Here is a 22457-nt window from a genome sequence, read left to right on the forward strand (position 1 = left end):
CCTTTTATGTGTCGCCGCCACACATTGTCCTGTTGGTATGAGTTTCCTTTCTCCCTTTTATAGTAGAATTAAACATAGAATGATCAGAGGAAGTTCCAGACATAATTAAATAGAATGTTCAGAGGAAAGTTTTAGGAAGAATTAAAGATAAAATGATCAAAGGAAGTTCCAAACGGAATTAAACAAAATGTTGAGAGGAAAGTTTTAGAAGGAATTTCAGTTAAAACCAAATCAGAATATTTAGAGGGAGTTGTTTTAGACATATCTGTTAATATAGATAACACCAGTTAGCCCACTAATATTCCACCATCATTTTTTCAACATCTTAACACATTATAATCATCAACACACACATGCACAATGAATGAATTTTAAGGAAATGAATGCAAGTTTCAATAATTCCTATATGTAAAACCTCACAATTTTCCTCACTATCAACTTCAAAATTCCCATTATCAAACCCATGAAATGAAGTTTCAACAAACGACGAGTTTAAAGTCAACCCAAGAATCCACATGCAAATGTGAAAATTAGTTACTAGGAAAAGAGTTGTCCGGTTTTCTAGCTCCTAATACTTCTTCTTCTGCTGTAATGGATTGAATATGATATTCCCCGATCTGGTCTTTATCTTCTTTCAATGTTTCCTTGGTTGCTGCCATTGGAGGATCTTCGGGAGTACCACCTCCACACAGTCTCACTACCAAGAGATAAGGATTAATTTGAAAAATAATTAAGTGTGGACCTTTATTTGATAAAAATTTAATTTTATAATAATAAAAAATAAAGAACACTATTATATTAAAGTTTACTAAAAATAACGACATCCACTTTTGAACTAGGACTGCATTAGATAGTCCTCTAATGTGTAAATTTTTAAAAAATTGAAGGATCAATTTGAAATTCACATTTTAAAAATTAAAAGAGAAGTTTAAAATTTTACTTTTAAGATTGTATTTAAAATTTTTTAAGTTTAACTTTGAGAAAATACTTTATAAAATCTCTTTATTTTAAAAGTTCTTCAAATTTATCATCCAAACAATGAAATTTACATAGAAGAATTTAAATTATCTTTTTAAAATTACACAACTTTAAAAAATTCTCATCGAAAAAAATATATAGTCTAGTAGCCGATAGGGGCAGTTAAAGTTGCTTCTTGTTGAATGATATTCTCCAAAGCAGCTTCAGATGATGTCAATTGATAGTTAAGATCTTCCACACATTGACTTAAAATGTCTATCTTCAAACGCAAAACTTCAACTTCTTTGGTAACCTGTTGCTTAGAATCCAATAGTTTTTGAAATGCATCTTGAGATACTTGCAATTCAGGAAACAAAGCGCGCCTCTCGACACCGTCCAACCAATCCTTATCAAAACCAAAGCTGCGTGCATCTTGTAATAACTCAACAAATTTAGAGTGGCTTGAGCCTAACACATCCAATACACTTTGAGTCTGGAGGAATTTCAATAGCTCAGCTAAACAGTTGTAGGCATAACCCTTGTATCTGTTACTTAGTGAAGTATCCCTTAATAGTCCTGAAGGATTTTTAACAAGGAAATCAGCCAACACAGACAAGTTCTCATAATTCAAATGCTTATTGGAGACTAGTTGCTCAAGCTCCCACGTGACTAGAGAAGGAGAACTCAAGTCTTCCATTATTTGAGAAGGGTTCCCTAATCATAATAAAGCAAAGACAAGTTAAGCCTCATGAGAACTAAAACAAAATCATTACAAATAACATTAAAAGAGAAAATACCTTCAGAAGGAATTGAAGGAGTTTGATATGCAAGAGGCAAAGGAATACTATTGCTAGGAGAGGGCTTAGATTCTGAAACTGTAGTAGCATCATCCTTAGGAAAGTGTTCTTCAATGATTGAGCTTTCTTTTATGACAGCATCATCAATTACAGAAACTGAACAAAAGATAAGAGAGAAGATAGTTGAAATTCAAAATCAAAATGGTGATAGGTACTAATGAGGAAACTTAAGAAATTAAAATTGATCAAAATAATCTTCACCTTTATCATTATTAGTCTTAGTAGTTTCCACAGAGTCTATGACATCAACATCTTGTTCCTATATTTACCAATGATATTATCACATTCAAATAATAATCTTTGTAATATCAGCTTCACTATATTTACATAATTTACCTGAGAAGGTTTTACGGTAGTATCAATTTCTCCAAGTGGATGTTGTTGGTTCATCAAACATGGTTGATCCATTAATTGTTCATTCATAAACTCCTGTAATAAGAACATAAGCATTAGTGATCTTAAGCTATTAATTACATCCATTGCTAACTAAGAAAATAGAACATTATTGAATAAGTATATATTTGGAGAGGAATATCTAACGAATTTTACATGGCCAGCAAATTACTTTTGATTTTTTGTAATAGGAACATTTTCATAAATAGCATGTTTGATTAAAAGACATTGTCATGGTGATTGTATTCAGGTATGAATAAATAGATTGATATTGACCTGTGAAGAAGTCAACTTTTGTTCTGATGCTGCTTCAACTTCAATCTCAGCTTCAAAATCTTTAGTGGTTTTTGTACTTGGACCTTCACTACCAGTATCACTGCCTTCATACTCTTCTTGTAATTGTTCAAATAGACTCTCCAAAATTGTAATAGTTTCATAATCTATATATAGCAAAATATTATAGATTAACATCTTGAAATGATATAGCAAATTAATTAATAACAATATATATGGCAAATCATATCTTGTAATTGTTCAAATAGACACATAATAGTGTGTACCTAAGTTGGAATCGAAAATATGAAAGATTTTGATTTTACTGTGGGTTGTTGAATCACAAGTAAGAGAGAGGTTTTGACATTTCTGTACAAAACGATTTTCTACAGCCTGAAACTGAATTCCTTGGTTCTGGCAAAGGCTTGGTAGGTCAACAAATGCTACCATTTTCAGATTTGGAACCTCCACTTTCTGATTATCACATTCACTTTTGAATATTTCCTCTAGCTCATTTGCTTCTTTTATCATCAGAACCTTTAACTCAGGAAGCTCTTTACATATTGAGACTGGAAAGACAGATTTCAACTTGTTGCACTTTACTACAGCAAGTGCTTCTAGCTTTGGGAAGCATGTTCTTGAACACAAGGAATTGGAATTTGACGTCGTTTGATTCTCCGTATCATCTTCAATGATATGCTTCAACTCTTTGCATTCTTCTATTATTAGACTTTGCAATTGTGGTAGGCATCTTAAAATAGAATTAGAGAAAATTATTTCCAATTTTTCACATTGCACTATGTATAAGTTTGTTAGGTTTTGGAGAGCAAAAGAGTTTTTGGGACCCAAAAAAAGAGACGTCATCAAAGCCAGACTATGCAACTCAATAATTTCTAACTTTATGTTCATCTTCTGTTCATTTACTTCATTGAGAAAATGCTCCATGGTCCCACTCAATTCCTGCAATAAATGAATGGGAAATAAGCGCATACTTAAAATAAGAGTAACAAAATAGTATCATAGAGCTCAAATTAGACACATGAGATAAGAGGAATTGTGATAAGCACCAATTGACCCAAGTACATGATTACCCTTCCTTAAACGTTAGTTAGTTAGTTAGTTATCTCAAAAGAAGAAAACAAACATACACTACTACTCAATATGTGGTTTAGACAACAAATCATACACATACTTTCACACTTATTCCATAATCCTAAAATTGATGGGCTGGTGTAAACATAATAATGTATTATTCCATTTAAACTGTAATGTGAGTGTGTATATCTGATCATTTTTCTTCAATTATTCAATTAAGATCATGTAATAGTTTCACAAAAAAACAAAGATATAAGGAAAGAGGGATAATACCTTCATGGATGCACCGTCCATAGATCTTGTTAACGAATGACGAGTTATGAAATCACCAATAGATTTAATATCAACCTTGGAGCAATTATTGAGTTTAAGGAGTTTCAAACATGGAAATGTTGTGCCATATTGTTTGGGACACATGGCTACTAAACTTGGCAGATTGACAAGATAGAGATATTCCAATGCTAGAAAATGAATGTGAATCTCTGTGTGGTTTTGATGATCATCACTGTAGGGTCCAACTATGTATTCCAATTGCACGCAATCTTCAACATCAATGTGATATAATTTAGGAAAGTCTTTACACATGGAGCTTGGACAGATACATTTCAAGTTGTTGCAGTTTACTACATAAAGCACTTCTAACTTTGGGAAGCATGGGTTTGTAGACGGAAACTTTGAGGACTTTTTATTCTCCAAATCATCTTCAATAATATGCTTCAACTCTTTGCATTCTTTTATTGTTAAATATTGCAGTTGTGGTAGGCATCTTGATACAGATGTGGAGAAAACAATTTCCAATTTTTTACAATGCATTATAACTAACTGTGTAAGACTTTTGAGGAAAATATAGTTTTTGGGACCCACAAAAGGACATGTCATACCAGACATATTATATAAGCTAATATATGTCAACCCTGTATTCATTTCTTGTCCATCTATTTCATCGAGCCAAAAGATATATTCTATTTTGGAGTCACTTAAATCAAGTATTTCCAATTTCTGAAAATACTCCACGTTCCCACTCAACTCCTACATTTACGTACATTAAATAAATTACCACTATGATAATAACGTTTCTAAAATTCAATAAAAAAACATTTCTAAAATTAAACAAAGTTAACAGACACAATACAATTTCCTTTTACCAAAAGCTTTATAAAATTATTCTTTGGCCGTCATCCATTATTTTATTTATAAATAAAAAATAATATCAATTTTGTACATTAAATAATTAATAGTTAAGTTAGTTAGGAATGAATAATTTCTTGGTTCGATTGTTTTTATATGAAAATAATGTTGGTGCTCACACTTTTGCAAAAGTTACATAGTTTAACAAATTAGCCAGTAATATAGAATACTTTGTGTTAACCATCATGCATTAAGCCACCAAGGCTGGATGCTAGTGACAGATTTAAGTAATTGATAGGGCTATTAGTTTTTATGTCATTTGTGCAAGTAAGATTTAAATCATTGACTAATTTCACAAACAACAAAGATATATGGAAACAGCGATACCTTCATGGTTGTACGGTCTACAGATCTTGTAATCGAATGATGAGTTAAGAAATCGCCAATAGATTTGAAAGCAACATCATCACATTTTTGGAATTCAAGTTCTTTCAAAGGTGGAAATGTTATGTGATATTGTTTGGAACACATGGCGGCTAAACTTGGCAGATTCTGAAGCACGAGACATTCCAATGCTGGAAGATGAATGTGAATCTCAATGTGGTTTTGATGATCATCAACATAATGTCCAAATATGTATTCCAATTCCACACAATTTCTAACATTGAGATTTTTCAATTTCGGTAAGACATTGCCCAAATTATTATTACAACTGTCATGATCTTCAGTGTCTATTATGATGTGCTTCAATTCATCACAATTCTCAATTGTCAATGTTTCCAGCAACATTCTTGGAACAATAAACAAGATAAATACTGATTTTATCTTCGCAATATTAGTCAGTTGAATATCTTTAATATTGCACAAGATTTGTGATTGTCTTGAAAAACATTGAACATGTTCCCATATGTTATAGTTGAGGCAATATGAACTTGATTCCTATAATGTAAACCAATTAAAAAGGAAGTTAAACAATCTCATAGTGTGCGAAAATAAAACTAAAGAAAATGTAAATATATCATTTTTATACGAAATTTTCTCTTATACAAGTCTTAAAGAGTGGCTTACATTATCTATAATTAATTTAATGCATCAAGTTTTTTACTTTATAAAATAGTATTTAATTTCTAATACTATTGACACTAAAAATATACACATTATATTGTATTATTATTACTTATTCGTAATAGGTGATTCATTATTATAGTAATAGTAGACTTTATATTTAAGATTGTTAATATGCACAGATGTAATGAATATCTAATAAAAAATAAGAATAAAAAGTTTGTTATAAATTAAGCAGCAAAAGATAGCATGAAAGAAGGTGAGAGGGTTACCGATGATATTAAGCAATCCTGCTGTTCATCGTCAGAAGTTGGCGGTATTTTAGTACATGCAGTACTTATCCATGAAAATATATTGCCTTTGATAGGAAGTGATTGTGTTTGTGACTTGGAAGTGTCTCTAGAAATGGAAGATGGCTCCTTAATAGACGAAAAAATTTGGGGGAAAATATCGATAAAATTTGGTAAACTACCAAGCTTCATTTGATTTAGGGAATCAAGTTTGACATTTTGGCCAAATATGTATTTCAACTTATCACAACTTTGCATTGTGATAGATTCTAGTGCCGGAAGATCATGAGCAGAGAGAAATAGAAGTATTAATTCAAAATTAGGACACTTTTCAATATAAAGAACTTTCAATTTTGGAAACAATGATCCACGACTCATGCTATCATTATCATCATCACTTGATTCCTCCCATTTTCTTTCATTTATTATTATGTATTCAAGTCTTTTGCAGTCAATTAATTCCAACTTCTCCAACAACACTAGACTACGAGAACTTTTCTGTTGAAATAAGGAGATCAACATCGGACATTCCTCCAATAAAATGCTCTTTAGATTGCAAAGGTTAAGATTGCACTTAAATAAGCTTTGCAAATGTTCACAAGCCTTGATCGATAGCTTCTCTAAACTCCCAAAAGAGTCAAAGGAAACATGACCATTGCACAATTCTTCCAAATTTTCTAATTTATAAAGATCTAGTATAACCAATTTGGAGTACACATTTGGTACTTGAGAATCACATAGCTTAGTGTCAATAAGGAATTGTAATTGTGAAATCCAATGTAAAAGAAGCTCAACTAAATTATTCATACCTTGATCTACAGGAACAATCTCAGGCATGAGATTTCTCCATCCCTTTTCGATTCTTCTTAGTTGAAGAACCTCAGCTGTTTGCATACAGTACTTGAGGGTTGATTCAGATAGAACCCTTTCAAAATATATAACAGACACACACTTAATTAATGGTGAATGCCTTGATGTAAAATTATCCTTGATATGAAAAATTTTCAATTTAGGAAAACTTATTTCTTGGCAAAAAATATTAAAACTGTATAAGAAATACAACTCTTCAAGTAATGAGCATCCTTTAATCACTTCAAATGGATTATTCCTTAGAATTTCACAAGAGTCCAAATTCAACAATCTTAGCTTCTCTAGTTTTGTAATTCCATGTGGCAATTCATTAATTTTACAACTAACCAAATCAAGTGTCTCAAGACTATGCATGTTTCCCAAAATAGAGATGTCACCCAAATTGACATTCTCAAAAAGAAATGATCGAATATTCTTCAACGACTGGATTGATTGTATGAATGGTAAAGTTGGTTTATAAAAATTAAAATCAAACAATATATGAAAAACACGAAGGCCTGTATTATTTCCAAAAAATGTATTTGGGAATTCTACATTCACATTGTCCCAACCTCCATCCTCATGCATGTAGACAATTAGAATTTCAAGCTCATAACCACCAAACTTGCAAGAAAGAACGTCCATTAACTTGCCTTGGCATAACAAATATTTAATATTATTTTCCCTTTCAACCAATGCCTTTTCATTTTTATTAGAAATATTTATTGTTTGAATCTTTTTCTTTGCTATTCTTTGGGCAGCATCACGAACCAAGTCGTGCATTTTCACACTCTCTTCTTGATTGGCTTTCAATAATAAACAAGAATCTAACAGTTTATTTTTGGATATAACTACTTGACTTCGTGCATCTTCGTAGCTATCATAATCTTCACCAAAAATTCCTGCTCCTATGCCAAATCTGGTTAACCTTTCTATAGGAATATTTTCATCTTCTTGAAATACAGAACACAACAGGAATAGTCTCTTGGCCTTTTCATTCTTCATATTATCGTAACTAAACTTCAAGCATTTATAAATTTTATCTAGTTCATCACCATCATCACCACCGCGCATGGACATATGTTTCTGCAAGGATTTTAAGGCGGCATCCCACTCTTCCGGACGTTGTTCTCCTTTCAAACTACTGGCAATAGCAGCAATTGCAATTGGTAATCTTTTGCATTCATTTGCAATTTTATGAGCCTTACCGAGCAAACTTTTGGATGAATTGCTGCATAGACCAGCATGCCTTTTGAACATGTTCCATGCATCTTCTTCAGTTAAAAGCTCCAGTTGTATTGTCTTATTGCATCCCATTCTGTTGCATACCGATATTTGGCGTGTGGTTACAAGAACTCTGCAACCTTTGTTATTGTCACTATATGGAATACCTATTTCCTTAAAATCGAGATCTCCCCACACATCATCCAATATTAGAAGAATCTTCTCACCTTGAGTCAATCTTTTCCATAGTTTTTTGGGTCGGTCTGATTCACTATCGTCATTCAATTTCAATCCCAAGGGTCCAGCAATATCATCTTGAATCTTTTTAATATCAGGAGAATTTGACACTGTCGTAATGATGGCTTTGGTAAATTGTTTGGATTGCTCAAGTTCGTTACCCACTTTTATGGCTAATGTTGTTTTTCCTGTGCCCCCCATTCCTTGCAACCCGATTATATAATTGTTGTCATCTTTAAGTGCATCCAAAAGCTCATCGTATATGGATTCTCTGCTTTTAAAAGAAATATAGAGTTGAGGTTGATTGCTTTCAACACCTGGAAGACGAGCAGGGAGTCCAATTGAAAATTCCTTTCCAGTTTTCATTAATTCTTTAATACGATCCTTTTTATTTGCTAGTTCCTTTCCCCTTATATATCGCCATATACAATGAGGACAAAATCCAAAACAACATTTTTGTTTTGTTTTGGTGTCTTCTTGAATGAGCTTATCAGCTTCTTCTTCCCAAGAAACAACATTACTTTCAATATATTCTCCTCTATTGGTTGCCACGTCAACACGTTCCTTAATAGTTTTCCTTTCAGGTACCAACCTAGCTTTTTCTTCTTCGAAATCCTTAGCAATGCACGTGAAGCAACATATATAACTTGATTCTGCCAATGCCCTATTAATCAATTTCTCTACGTATGGCTTCGCCAAATCAGTCACAATAATGTACCTCCTCATTTTGGGGAGATGCAATTCTCAGATCTTGCTACTTAATCAACCGCATGCTTTCCTCTGTACTTGAAAAACAAGGTATCACATTATATTTTGTTTCCTTAACAATATTTTTATACCCTACCACTTCACATCCTCGGGTGCACATGTTTTGTTCATGACCTTACTCCAAGGAAAGATAAGTTGGCTCCAAAATCCCTTAAATGTCTTTTTCTTGGCTACTCTCGTCTAAAGGAAGGTTGTCAGTGTTATTCCCTAGATATTCGACGATACTTTGTCTCTGGCGAAACCGGTTTCTTTGAGATTCACCCTTTCTTTCTCTCTACTGCATAACAATTCAATGGTTCTAGTTAGTCACAATCTCTCTCTCTAGAGGTCCTTAATCTCCCCATTGCACCCACCCATGTCTATAGCACCGCCCTACACACCTACCAACGGAGGCTCATCCGCTCCTCAAGACTCGTCCACTATTCTACCTGACTTGCACTCTCTGCATCCTACACCAGAGTTACCCATTGCTCTGCGTAAAGGTCAAAGGTCATCTCGAAATCCTAATCCTATATATGCTTGTCATTAGAATTATAATCAATTATCTACATCCTAGTATGCTTTTGTGGCTTCCTTGGATTCTGTGTATATTCTGAAAACTACAGGTGAAACTATATCTGATCCTGGCTGGCGACAAGCAATGATAGATGAAATGACTGCTTTGCACTCCAATGGGACATGTTACTTAGTACATTTACCTTATAGTAGGGTTTCGTTGGGTCTATACAGTAAAAGTTGGGTTTGAAGGAAAGATTGATCACTTAAAAGCTCATCTCATGATAAAAGGATACACATAAAACTTCGGCCTTGACTATGAGATACCTTTTCTCCGGTTGCCAAAATTGCATACCTTCGACTTTTTCTTGTCATAGCTACTATTCATCATTAACCACTCCATTAATTTGGCAATGCCTTATTGCGTGGAGAGTTACAAGAGGAGGTGTATATGACACAACCATCAGACTTCACTATTAGCGGTACCTCTCACTTGGTATGTCAATTATGTCAATCTCTATATGTCCTGAAACAATCACCCCGTGCTTGGTTTGGGACGTTTAGTACCGTGCTCTAGAAGTACGGTATGACTAGATGTGAATCTAATTACCTAGTTTTCTTCTTGCACTCTTCACCAACCACTTACATCTACTTGCTTGTCTATGTTGATAACATCATCATCACAAGTAATGATTAGGTTGGCATTTATTAGCTCAAACAACATTTGTCTCAAAACTTTTAGACTAAAGATTTAGGGTTGCTAAAATATTTTTTGGGGATTGAGGTTGATCAATCTAAGACAAATATAACAATTACTCAGCGAAAATATGCCCTTGATATACTTGAAGAAACATGAATGCTTGATTGTCGCTCGCGTGATACTCCTATGGATCTAAATGTCAAGCTCTTATCAGGATAGGGGAGCCATTGCAAGACCCTGGTAGATATCGACGACTTGTTGGCAAACTTAATTATCTTACAGTAACTAGATCTGATATTACATTTGTTGTAAGTATAGTCAGTCAACTTTTGAATGTTCCACGTGATAGTCACTGAAATGTTGTGATTCGTATTCTTAGGAACATGAAGAATGCACCACGCAAAGGATTACTATATGAAGACAAGGGTAACACTTAAGTTGTTGCCTATTTTGATGCTGATTGGACATAGTCACCATCAGATAGAAGATCCACTTCTAGGTATTGTGTCCTTATTGGACGTAGTTTGATATCATGGTCCGAATTTTGTCCGCTATTTTTTTAGACTTAATATAAAAAATGAGAAAAATATAATAAATAATTAGGGCTTTAAACTTTAGACAATCATGGGTGTTTCTGGTTCTTGTTTGCCTCTAATTCTTGTTCAGACATTTCACTCTTTTCTAAAACATAAGAAAGAAAGAAAAAAGTATATAATTGAATGAAAAGAAACTGAAAAGAATTGATGGTAATAAAAATTTGTATAATAATGATCAATTGAATGAAAAGAAACAAAAAATAAATGAATTGAAGATAATAAAAATCAGTATAATGATGACCAATTGAATAAAAAAGAAATGAAAGTGAAAAGAAATTGATTGATGGTAATAAAAGTCAATATAATGGTGATCAATTGAATAAAAAGAAATTGGATGTCTTTTGTAACCTACACCCAAAAAGTATAAATAATCGACACCAAGAGGAGAAAAAGTGAGGACGACGATTGAGTAAAAAAAAAAGCAGAGAGAATAATAGGCAAAAATATGGATGAGTAGACAATTTGAACTTTGATAACATCAATCCAGCAAAACCAATTCAGCAATAAGTATCTATGTTCTTATCCTCCTCTTATTTTCTTATTATTATTATTGCTTCCTTTTGTATAAAAAAAAAAATTACAGTTTAGTTTTTCTGCAAAAGAAACTCTTATGCTAAACTTTCATATTTTTAATCTATTGGCCATGTTCCTAAAATTGTTTTGCAACACACATATTAAAAAAAATATAAATAATCATACTTATAAACCAATCACCAATTAAAACAAACTTCACCTCATTGTAACATAATACAAAACTCATATCATGGTTTATCAAACAACCTAGAAAACCATACCAACAAACTAGATCAATAAATAGTTTTTTTTTCCTTAGGATTAGAATTAATAGTCGCCGCTGCATGATGAAATTCATCTTCGCTCGCCACGCCGCATCACTCACCCCCAGTCATCAGTGGCCTTTGTGTCGTAAGAGATCCGACAACGCACGGGAAAATTCTTTAACATGCTGCATAATTTGTTTCGTCGTCGCTTCCATCTCTTTCGTAATGAAACTAATTTGTGATAACCAAGCTGCACTTCATATTGCTTTCAATATGGTCTTCCATGAGAGAACGAAGCACATAGAAATCGATTGTCATTTTTTAAGAAACAAAGTTCTTTCTGGAGAAATCCCAACTAATTTTGTTGGTTCAAATGATCAATTAGTTGACATGTTCACTAAGCCACTTAGGGGTCCTAGAGTTGAATCTATATGTAACATGTTTGGTGCATATGATATGTATGCTCCAGCTTAAGGAGGAGTGTTAGAATTTAAAGCATGATTTATTATTCTTTGACCTTATAGTTTCCTAGGTTCATTGGTAGAACTCCTAGTCAAATACTAGTTTCTAGTATTTGAATGTAATTATTGTAACCTTATTATAAATAGAAGATGTGTGATCTTGTTTGAGACACATGAGAAATACAGAAAACATATTTTACACATGCATTTTAGTATTTTGTTATTTTATTACTCTATGTTGAAGAAGATAATGATATTTAGTATTTAAATGAATGTTTTGATTAAGATTAGAGGTTTTTTATTACTATTTATGAATGTTTATGAGTTTGAAACATTGTTTAATTTTTCATGTTTATGAGTTTGAAACATTGTTTAATTTTTCATGTTTATATAGTATTATTCATGTAATTTATCTCAAAAATAGAGGTAATCGCGGTATCTCACAACCCACTATTTCGGTTTTCGAGGTTGGCCACAATGCATCACTGTCTGGCATTACCTACCTAGATTTTCGATTGGTTTCAGACACCGATGGGTTTCTTTTTAGAGCTCGAAGCCGGCCTTCTCCACTCATATGTAACTAAAAATTGAAACCGACAATCCAATAAACCAATCTCAACCGCCAGTATACATGCTTTTTGGTGGTCAGATATGGCAGTTTCGGTTGGACTCCCATCTATTTTGTATTATCCTCTCTTCATAACTTTCTGTTTTTCTGTTATGAGAAGATTATGTTAGTTATCTTATTTTTGTTTACTTGCTTAGTGTATTTGTTCTGCTATATATATATATATTGAGAGAGGCCATTCATCCTCCTTTCTTTGTAATTCAACATTATTATTCCTTGATATCTCAAGAAGAGCTATCTTCAACCTTTCTAATTGTTCCTTGAATTTCATCAGAACTTTTAAGGTTATGTTAGATATATATAACTACAATGCTAGTGAATCGAGAAAAATAGAATAAGCATGAATCAATTAACTAATGTTAAAACGTTGACTAGTCTAAAAATTAAACAGAAGTAAACAATAAAATAAAATAAAAAAAATAATGAGATTGTGTGTTGAATTGTATTTACCTGATTTTGAGAGAATGGTGAAGTGGTATGAAGAAATTTGCAGTTAGTTGAATGAAGTAGCAGAAAGAGAATAAGGGAAATAATGTTGAATGGAATAATAAATTTATGGTAGAAAAAGAGAAAAAGTAAAGTAGGAAGATGAGAAGAAGAATATAGATATTAATAGAACAAGTAAAGTAGATTGAGTGATGATAGTAAGCTAAGAAACGCACAGATTCCTTCCTTGACATACAGAATAGAATACAGAATGGGCGATTAGGTTCTTCTTCCTTCTTCTATTGTTAGGGTTCAAAGAGTAACACACGACAAATACTTTTTCTTTTCCTACTATTTTCAAAAAATTTGAAGAATTTGAAATTTTTGAAATAAGGAATATTTCAAAAACCACCAAAATTTTTAAACTCATTTTTATTTAAACTTTTGAAATTTATTAAATAAAACACGCATAATTGATACATAAAAATACTACTGAATAAATATTTGTTATAATTAAATATTTAAGATATATACAAAATATCAATTGAAATATCTAGTGTATTAGTGATCAAATATATTTTTCTTGAAAATGCACAAAAATAAAATACTACAACTCATTATTATTTTTAATTTTATTTAAACATTAATAATTCAAATAAATTAAATCCTTTTATCTACACCATAAAGAAGAGTTATTTTTTATTTGATTTTTTTAATTATTACTTAAGAGAAAAATAAAGTAATAACACAGTACCCGTACAGAAATACGAGTATTTTACTAGTTGAAGTGTAAAGAAGCAAAAATATTAAGTGTTACAATAAAATTTGAGTCTACTATTTTAATTGGGAAAAGAATAAAACTAGATGAATAAAATTGGTTGCTAGTGATGTTCAATGTTTTTATTTCTTATTTTATGTCAATTAATTTCAAGCTTATTCCTTCATTTTCTGTTTTTCCATTTTTCAATTCATTTAAAATAATTGGCACCAAAACACATAGCAAAAAGTACCATAGAATATGATTCTCCAATCAAATTGCAAGTAAAATTTAGCAAAAAAATTTTATGGACAAATGTTAGAAATTAGTGGTTATGATAATTTTTAAGGTTTGAATTTGAATTCTCCATCTTAATACATCTTCTTCAACGTTCCAAAGTTCATCAACTAAACTACCTACACAAAGACTAAAATTTAGCAAAATAACTTCATCAATGTGACATACAACAATCAATATTATTTTTAAAAACACGACATAATAAAACAATTTAGTTCATTTTAGATAACAAATGAAGAAACATTATACCCAACGATTAGACAATATATAGAAGGATAAAAGCTCACACAATGAAAAACATAACAATGAAGGAATAGATGTACACATAAATATATTTAGTCTAATAGACAATTGGAGCACATAAATATCATTTTTGCAACGCTTCTTGAGATACTTGTAATTCAGGAAACAAAGCGCGCTTCTCAACACCATCCAACCAATCCTTATCAAAACCAAAGTTGCGTGCATCTAGTAACAGCTCCACAAATTCAGAATGGAATGACCCTGATGCATCTAACACACTATGGGTTTGGAGAAACTTTAATAGCTCAGCTAGTAAATTGTAGGCACAACCCTTGTATCTATTTCTCAGTGAAGGGTCCTTTAAACGAACAGAAGGGTGCTTTACTAGGAAATCAGTCAACAAAGATAAGTTCTCATAAGCCAAATGCTTCATGGAGACTAGTTGCTCAAGCTCCCTCATGACAAGAGAATGAGTACTTAAGTCTTCCATTATTTGAGAAGGGTCCCCTGAAATTATAGGAAAGAATCATTATGCCTATTTGAAAACAAGAAAAATAATTAAAAATAAAATGAAGCAATTAAATACCTTTTGAAGGCATTGAAGGAAGCTGAGATGCAATAGGAGATGGTTTAGATTTGGAAACTATTATTTCATCAGCCTTAGGAAATTGTTCCTCAATATTTGAGCTTACTTTCTTGAAAGCTTCATCATTTAGAGAAACTAAACAACATGTGGAAAAGTAAAGAGTTCAACAACAAAAGGGTGATGAGGAAAAACATAGGAAAAGAAAATTAATCAAACAAAACTTCACCTTGATTATTATTAGTCTGAGTTGTTTTCTGAGAGTCTTCAAGATCAACATCTTCTATGGTATGCGGCTCTGTATTGGAAATTGAAAAAGAAGGTATGGCTATTTTCCCATCACCATATTCCTACACATATTAAAATAATTAAACAATATCAACTTCTATAAATTGTTAATATTTGCATTTTAACTTTATATGCACAATGAGGTGGTACTATATATTACATTATTTCCGTGGGAATGTTGGACGGTAGTGTCAATTTCTCCAAGTGGATGTTGTTGGTTCATCAAACATTGTTCATCCATTGATTTTTTATTCATCAACTCCTGTAACAAGAAGAGATGCATTAATGATATTAAATTATTAATTACATCCATTTTTAAGTAAGGCCCTAGACTAATGAATGAATATTATGGAGAGGAGTATCCAAGGGAATTTGACATGGTCAACAAATTACTTGAGAATTTGTTGGTAATATTGTTACTGATGGAATCTCTAAGCCGAGAACATTTTCAACAAATTCATTTTGGGTCTCTGGTGTTGGTTTTGTTAGATAATGTTATTATATATTAGTAGTAAGGGTATTTTAGACATCTCTATTCTCTTATATATATATATATATACTCATTGTAACCCTATTAACTTAAGTTTGATTCATTCTATGTTATGAAACCCTAGAGTGGTTCTTTCTCTTCTTCCTCTTTTCATTGTTAACATGGTATCAGAGCTTTGGTTGATGTTGGGATCTACTGTAAAGAAGAGAGAGACTGTTTTGATAGAAAAGACAACCACCAAAAGAGAAAAAAGAAGAGTAACCCTATTCCCGATTTTGTTAAATCAGTTTCTGAAAAACATCGATTGCGCATTCGTCAACCGTTGGATCGGGCTGATTTTTGAACAGCAGATTCGCAATATTCAGTTCTTTGTCTTCAACGGTTGGATCGAAAAAACAACATCTGGAGGGGGAGAAATCGTGCTCGCACAGCATCAGTTTATCCCTAATTTATTTTGTCTCAATGATTGTGTTTGTCGTATTTTCCTATCATTATTTGTTATGGATGGTGCTAAGGATGATTCTCTTCAAGCTGTTAGTGTTCACCTCAATGGAAAAAATTACTCTTATTGGAGTTATGTGATGAAAAATTTTTTGATTGGAAAAGATATGTGGGGTTTTGTTGATGAAACTTCTATTAAGCCTACAGATAAAAAGGATGAAACTCAATATGCAAAATATCTGAAAACATGGAAAGTTTAATAATTCTGTTACTTGGATTAATAATTCTGTTGAGTTGTCTATAGGAGTACAACTAGCAAAATATGATACTGCTAAAGAGATTCGGGATCACTTGAAACGTTTGTATGTTCATTTTAACTTTGCAAAACGTTATCAGTTGGAAAGTGATATTAGAGCCCTTAAGCAGAACAATATGATCATTTAGGAATTCTATTCGGAAATGACTAATCTGTGGGATCAATTGGCTCTTATGGAATCACCTGAGTTGAAAGTTGTCAAAGCATACATTGATCAAAGAAATGAGCAATTTCTGGTTTGGTTCTGATGGCTCTTCGTGATGATTTTGAGGGCCTTCGTGGGGGTATTTTGCATCGTTCCCCCCTTCCTAATGTTGAATTAGTAGTTAGTGAATTGTTGGCAGAAAAAATCACACTTAAGACTCATTCTGGTGTGTTAGATAAGGGAATTCTCTCAACTCCTCCATCTGTTTTTGTTGCTCCTGTTTAGAAAAAAAAACATCTCAAGGGAGAGTTGGGCTTGGTAATGATGAATGTGCATTTTGCAAAGAAAAAGGTCATTGGAAAGCTTATTGTCTGAAATTGGGGAGAACACATAAGAAGAATTTTAGGTGACCATCGTCCAATGTTGTTGCTTCTGCTCCTCCTACCATTGGCTCTAGTTCTGGTTCTGTATACTCATTTGAGACTGCTTCCCAAATATTTGATATTGTAGAACAACTTCAAAGACTTCTTGCCACTCGATCATATGCCATATCTACCACCTCTTCTAAAGGTTTGAACTCCTCTGGTATGTCAGATATATCGCAAAGAAAAAGGTCATTGGAAAGCACGTTGTCCGAAATTGGGGAGAACACATAAGAAGAATTTTAGGGGGCCATCGTCCAATGTTGTTGCTTCTGCTCCTCCTACCATTGACTCTAGTTCTGGTTCTGTATACTCATCTGAGAGTGCTTCCCAAATATCTGATATTGCAGAACAACTTCAAAGACTTCTTGCCACTCAATCACATGCCATGTCTGCCACCTCTTCTAAAGGTTTGAACTCCTCTGGTATGTCAGGTATATCTCCTTCCATATGGATTCTTGATTCTGGAGCATCTCATCATATGACATACGATGATAAATCTTTTGTGTCTGTGAAACCTGCCTCGTCTGTGTCGGTTATGACTGCTGATGGCACTTCTATGCCACTAGCAGGCATTGGTTCTGTCTCCACACCTAAATTGTCTCTTTCTAATGTTTATTATATTCCTAATCTTACTTTGAATTGCTTCTGTTAGTCAAATATGTGATTTCGGTTATTCGGTTATGTTTTCTTCCACTTCTTGTTGTGTGCAAGATCCACATTCCGGGAGGCTGATTGGGATATGCCATAGACAGGGGAGACTTTATGTTTTGGATGACCTACGACTCCCAGATACTGCAGCCTCAACAACTACTGCTGCTGACTTATTATCTAGTTTTCGCTTGAATTCCTTATCTTCTAGTTTTTATTTATGGTAATCTCGCCTTGGACATGTTTCTGCTTCTAGATTAAAATATTTGGCTTCTACTGGAGCCTTAGGAAAGTTACAAACCTGTGATATCTCAAATTGTTGTGGTTGTAAACTTGTTAAATTTCCAGCTTTACCATTTAGTAAAAGTGTTTCTGTTTCATATGCGCCTTTTGATTTAGTTCACTCTGATGTTTGGGGTCCATCACCAGTTCTCATCAAAGGTGGATCTAGATATTATGTTTCGTTTATTGATGATTACACTCGTTATTTTTGGGTTTATCTTATGAAAATTTGGTCTGAATTTTTTGACATTTATCATATATTTTGTGTAATGGTCAAAACTCAACATAATTATGTTATAAAGTGTTTTCGTTGTGATTTAGGTGGTGAATATACCTCTAATAAATTTTCTGAATTACTTGCTTATGATGACACCCTCCACCAAACATCTTGTACTGACACTCCTCAACAAAATGGAGTTGTTGAAAGGAAACACTGTCACATTGTAGAGACTGCTCGTTCCCTTTTGTTGTCCGCTTCAGTTCCTAGTGAGTTTTGGGGAGAAACAGTTCTTACTGTTGTTCATGCTATTAATAGAATTCCATCCTCTATCATATCAGGTTTGTCTCCCTTTGAAAAATTGTATGCTTCTACCCCTGACTACTATTGTTCAAAAGTTTTTGGTTCTACTTGTTTTGTTCTTCGCCCTCAAGTAGAGCGTAGTAAGTTGTCTTCTCGTTCAGCCATGTGTGTTTTTCTTGGTTATGGGGATGGTCAAAAGGGTTATCGTTGTTATGATCCTCATGCAAGAAAACTTTATGTATCTCGTAATGTTGTTTTTCTTGAGCACATCCATTTTTACTCTATTTCCTCTAATTCTCAGATTACTAAGAGTTTTGAACTAACTCATATTGATTCGTTTGGTCCTAATGATAGCGCTTCTAGTGATTGTAATATTGAGAATTGCAGGACAAATAATACTACTCCACATGATGACATCCCTCTTGTCCCCCCAGCTGTCCAACCACCTCCTGCAATTGTTGATCCTCCTCGTTACCCCTCTCGTCAACGTAAGTCTATTCAATTACCTGATTTTGTCTATTCCACTTACTCAGCTTCATTTTCTTCTTTCTTAACCTCTATTCACAGTTTGTTTGAGCCCTCTTCCTATAAAGAGGTTGTTCTTGATCCTCTTTGGTAGCATGCTATGGCAGAATAACTATATGCATTACATAAAACCAACACTTGGGAATTAGTACCTCTTCCTCCTGGAAAACGTGCTATTGGGTCTCGTTGGGTATACAAGATCAAAACTAAGTTTGATGGGTCAGTTGAGCGCTACAAAGCACGTCTTGTTGCTAAGGGTTTCTCTCAACAATATGGTATGAATTATGAAAAAACTTTTGCTCTTGTAGCTAAGATGACCACTATTGGTACTCTTATTGCAGTTGCATCTATTCGTCAATGTCATATTTCCCAAATGGATGTCAAAAATGCTTTTTTTAAATGGTGAGATTCATGAAGAAGTCTATATGGTCCCTCCACAAGGAGTTTCTCATAATCAAGGGGAAATATGTAAGTTACAAAGACTCTATATGGTCTTAAACAGGCTCCTCGAGCTTGGTTTGAAAAATTCTCTACTGTAATCACTTTTCTTGGTTTTCGCTCTAGTGAACATGATTTTGCATTGTTTATAAGGTCCACCACTTATGGTCGCATTATACTTTCCCTATATGTTGATGATATGATTATTACAGGTGATGATGTTAGTGGAATCAATGAGTTGAAATTGCAGTTAGCCAAACAGTTTGAGATGAAGGACTTGGGAACTCTTCGCTATTTCTTGGGGATTGAAGTTGCCTACTCTCCTAGAGGCTACCTTCTTTCTCATTCCAAGTACATTGCCAACATTCTTGATCAGACTCGTCTTTCTGATACTAGAGCGGCATATACTCCTCTTGAGTTGAATGTGAAATATGCTCCCTCGGATGGTGTTCCTTTACCAGATTCCACTTTGTATCGTACTTTGGTTGGCAGCTTAGTGTATCTTACGATTACCAGACCTGACATTGCTTATGATGTTCATGTTATTGGTCAGTTTGTTGTGTCTCCCACTACAGTACATTGGGCAACAGTTCTTCGGATTCTTCGTTATCTACGAGGAACTCAATTTCAAAGCCTTCTCTTTTCATCGTCATCCTCATTGGAGTTACGCGCTTATTATGATGTTGAATTGGCTGGTGACACCACTGATCATAAATCCACCACAGAATTTTGTATCTTTCTTGGAGACTCTCTTATTTCTTAGAAGTGTAAGAAACAAGACATTGTCTCTCGCTCCTCTACAGAAGCTGAGTATCGTGATATGGCATCCACTACCGCTGAAATAATTTGGTTGCGTTGGCTTTTGTCTGATATAGGTATCTCTTTTTCTGAGCCAACTCCGATGCACTGCGATAACAAGAGTGCTATTCAAATTGCTCACAACTCGGTCTTTCATGAACGCACCAAACACATTGAGATTGGTTGTCATCTTACTCGTCATCATCTTCAACATGGAACCATTACTCTACCATTTGTCTCTTCTTCTTTACAGATTGCTGATTTGTTCACAAAGATGCATTCTATTAAACGTTTCCATTTTCTAGTTGACAAACTCTCGATGCTCCATGTTAATGCATCGTGAGTTTGATGGGAGTTGTTAGATAATGTTATTATATATTAGTAGTAAGGGTATTTTAGACATTTCTATTCTTTTGTATATACTCATTGTAACCCTATTAACTTAAGTGTGGTTCATTCTATGTTATGAAATCCTAGAGTGGTTGTTTCTCTTCTTCCTCTTTTCATTGTTAACAGGTTTCATTTTGATCTGCACAAAAATAAGCATGTTTGATTCAAAGACAATGAATGTCATGGTGATAATTGTATTCATTTGTGGATAGAATATATAGATTGGTATTGACCTGTGAAGAAGTCAACTCGAATTCTGATGCTGCAAAATCTGCACTTGGATTCTCATTACTAGTATGGTGGCCTTCAGACTCTTGTTGTAACTTTTTAAATAGACTCATCGAAAATGTATAGGCTTCATCATGTATCTCTAAATATCATCATAGAAAAACATCATTAGAATCAAGCATATGTAATATTTACAGCGAACATGTAATAGTTTAGAAAACAACTGGGTGTACCGGAGTTGAAACATAAACGAATGATGTCACTAAAAGTGTGGTGTGTAAATGCTGAAGTGAGCGAGAGTTTTTGACAATCCTGTACAAAACGACTTTTAACAGCCTGAAATGGAATTCCCTGGGAATCGCAGAGGCTTGGTAGTTTGTAAAATGTTACAACTTTCAGATTTGGAATTTCAACTTTGTGATGACCTTCACTTTTGAATATTTCCTCTAGCTCATCTGCTACTATTATTATCAGCAGCTTTAACTCAGGAAGCTTTTTACATATGGAGTCTGGAAAGACACTTTTCAACTTGTTGCACTTTGCTACATAAAGTACTTCTAGCTTTGGGAAGCATGTTTCTGAAGACAAGGAATTTGAAGTCTTTTGATTCTCCAAGTCATCTTCAATGATCTGTTTCAACTCTTCGCATTGTTCTATTATTAGACTTTTCAATTGTGGTAAATATCTTATAACAGCAACGGAGAAAACAATTTCCAATTTTTCACATTCTGAGATTTTTAACCATCTAAGGTTTTTGAGCGCTAATGAATTTTTGGGACCCACAAAAAGACACGTCATCCTATACAAATTCTTCAACTTAATGAATGTGAAACCCAAGTTCATTTGTTGTCCATATACTTCCTTGAGAAAATATATATTTTCTACTTTCAAATCATATGCTCTGAGGCCTACCAAAGTGAGAAAATTATTCACATTCCCACTTAATTCCTACATGTATGTACATAAAATCAATTAGCAGTATGATAATATCATTTCTTAAATTAAATAAGATCTCAATTTAATTAGATGAAGTAAATTGGGCATTTATTGTAGTAAATAGGTTTAAAGAATTACAAATTTATATGCATTTTGATGAGAAAGTTGTTTAAAGACTTAATTTTAAATAACACTTTAATGAGAAGGTAACAAGAAAAATAAAGTTTTCTAATTAAAAAAAAGAGTCATTAATTTGTGTGATTTAAAAGATGTGATGTGAAAAGTAATGGGAGGGTGAAAATATAAACATTTGTATTGATGAAATGAATCATTGATTTACATGATTTTAGATAATGATAAAATGACATGATAATATAAACTTTTGTAATATAATGAGTTATTGATTTGTCTATATAGACAACAATAATTATAAATTTGCCCTTATGCATTTTGGATGAAAAATTGATTTGAAGACTTTTTTAAATA

General features: G+C 33.1%; 2 protein-coding genes and 1 long non-coding RNA gene across 5 annotated transcripts; all 3 read right to left on the reverse strand.

The window, feature by feature from the left end:
- Nucleotides 1-1001: 1001 nt before the first annotated feature.
- LOC101501286 (uncharacterized) lies at nt 1002-11012 on the reverse strand. 3 transcript variants are annotated; one of them, XM_012715869.3, is made up of 10 exons: nt 6868-11012; nt 6041-6783; nt 5091-5642; nt 3849-4604; nt 2768-3440; nt 2484-2647; nt 2151-2243; nt 2016-2073; nt 1755-1910; nt 1002-1671 (listed from the first exon to the last, which is right to left on the reverse strand). In XM_012715869.3, the coding sequence occupies exons 1-10, from the start codon at nt 9092-9094 to the stop codon at nt 1121-1123; spliced, it is 5973 nt and encodes a 1990-aa protein (XP_012571323.1). In that variant the 5' UTR covers nt 9095-11012; the 3' UTR covers nt 1002-1120. The 3 variants fall into 3 exon arrangements, with proteins under 3 accessions (XP_012571323.1, XP_027190786.1, XP_027190787.1); XM_027334985.2 differs by having other exon boundaries at nt 6041-11012; XM_027334986.2 differs by lacking the exons at nt 1002-1671; nt 2016-2073 and having other exon boundaries at nt 1767-1910; nt 6041-11012.
- A 411-nt stretch (nt 11013-11423) lies between these two features.
- On the reverse strand, nt 11424-13372 carry LOC140920571 (uncharacterized). The gene is made up of 2 exons (XR_012163269.1): nt 13246-13372; nt 11424-12882 (listed from the first exon to the last, which is right to left on the reverse strand). It is a non-coding gene; the product is annotated as an uncharacterized lncRNA (long non-coding RNA).
- Nucleotides 13373-14435: 1063 nt separating this feature from the next.
- Nucleotides 14436-21848, reverse strand: LOC101509313 (uncharacterized). The gene is made up of 6 exons (XM_004500395.4): nt 21269-21848; nt 21041-21177; nt 15550-15651; nt 15331-15451; nt 15105-15239; nt 14436-15025 (listed from the first exon to the last, which is right to left on the reverse strand). Exons 1-6 carry the CDS (start codon nt 21831-21833, stop codon nt 14643-14645), a joined length of 1443 nt encoding a protein of 480 aa, XP_004500452.2. The 5' UTR covers nt 21834-21848; the 3' UTR covers nt 14436-14642.
- Between the last annotated feature and the right edge of the window lie 609 nt (nt 21849-22457).

Source organism: Cicer arietinum, chromosome 5 (genome assembly GCF_000331145.2).
Source record: "Cicer arietinum cultivar CDC Frontier isolate Library 1 chromosome 5, Cicar.CDCFrontier_v2.0, whole genome shotgun sequence".
Taxonomy (NCBI): Eukaryota; Viridiplantae; Streptophyta; class Magnoliopsida; order Fabales; family Fabaceae; genus Cicer; species Cicer arietinum.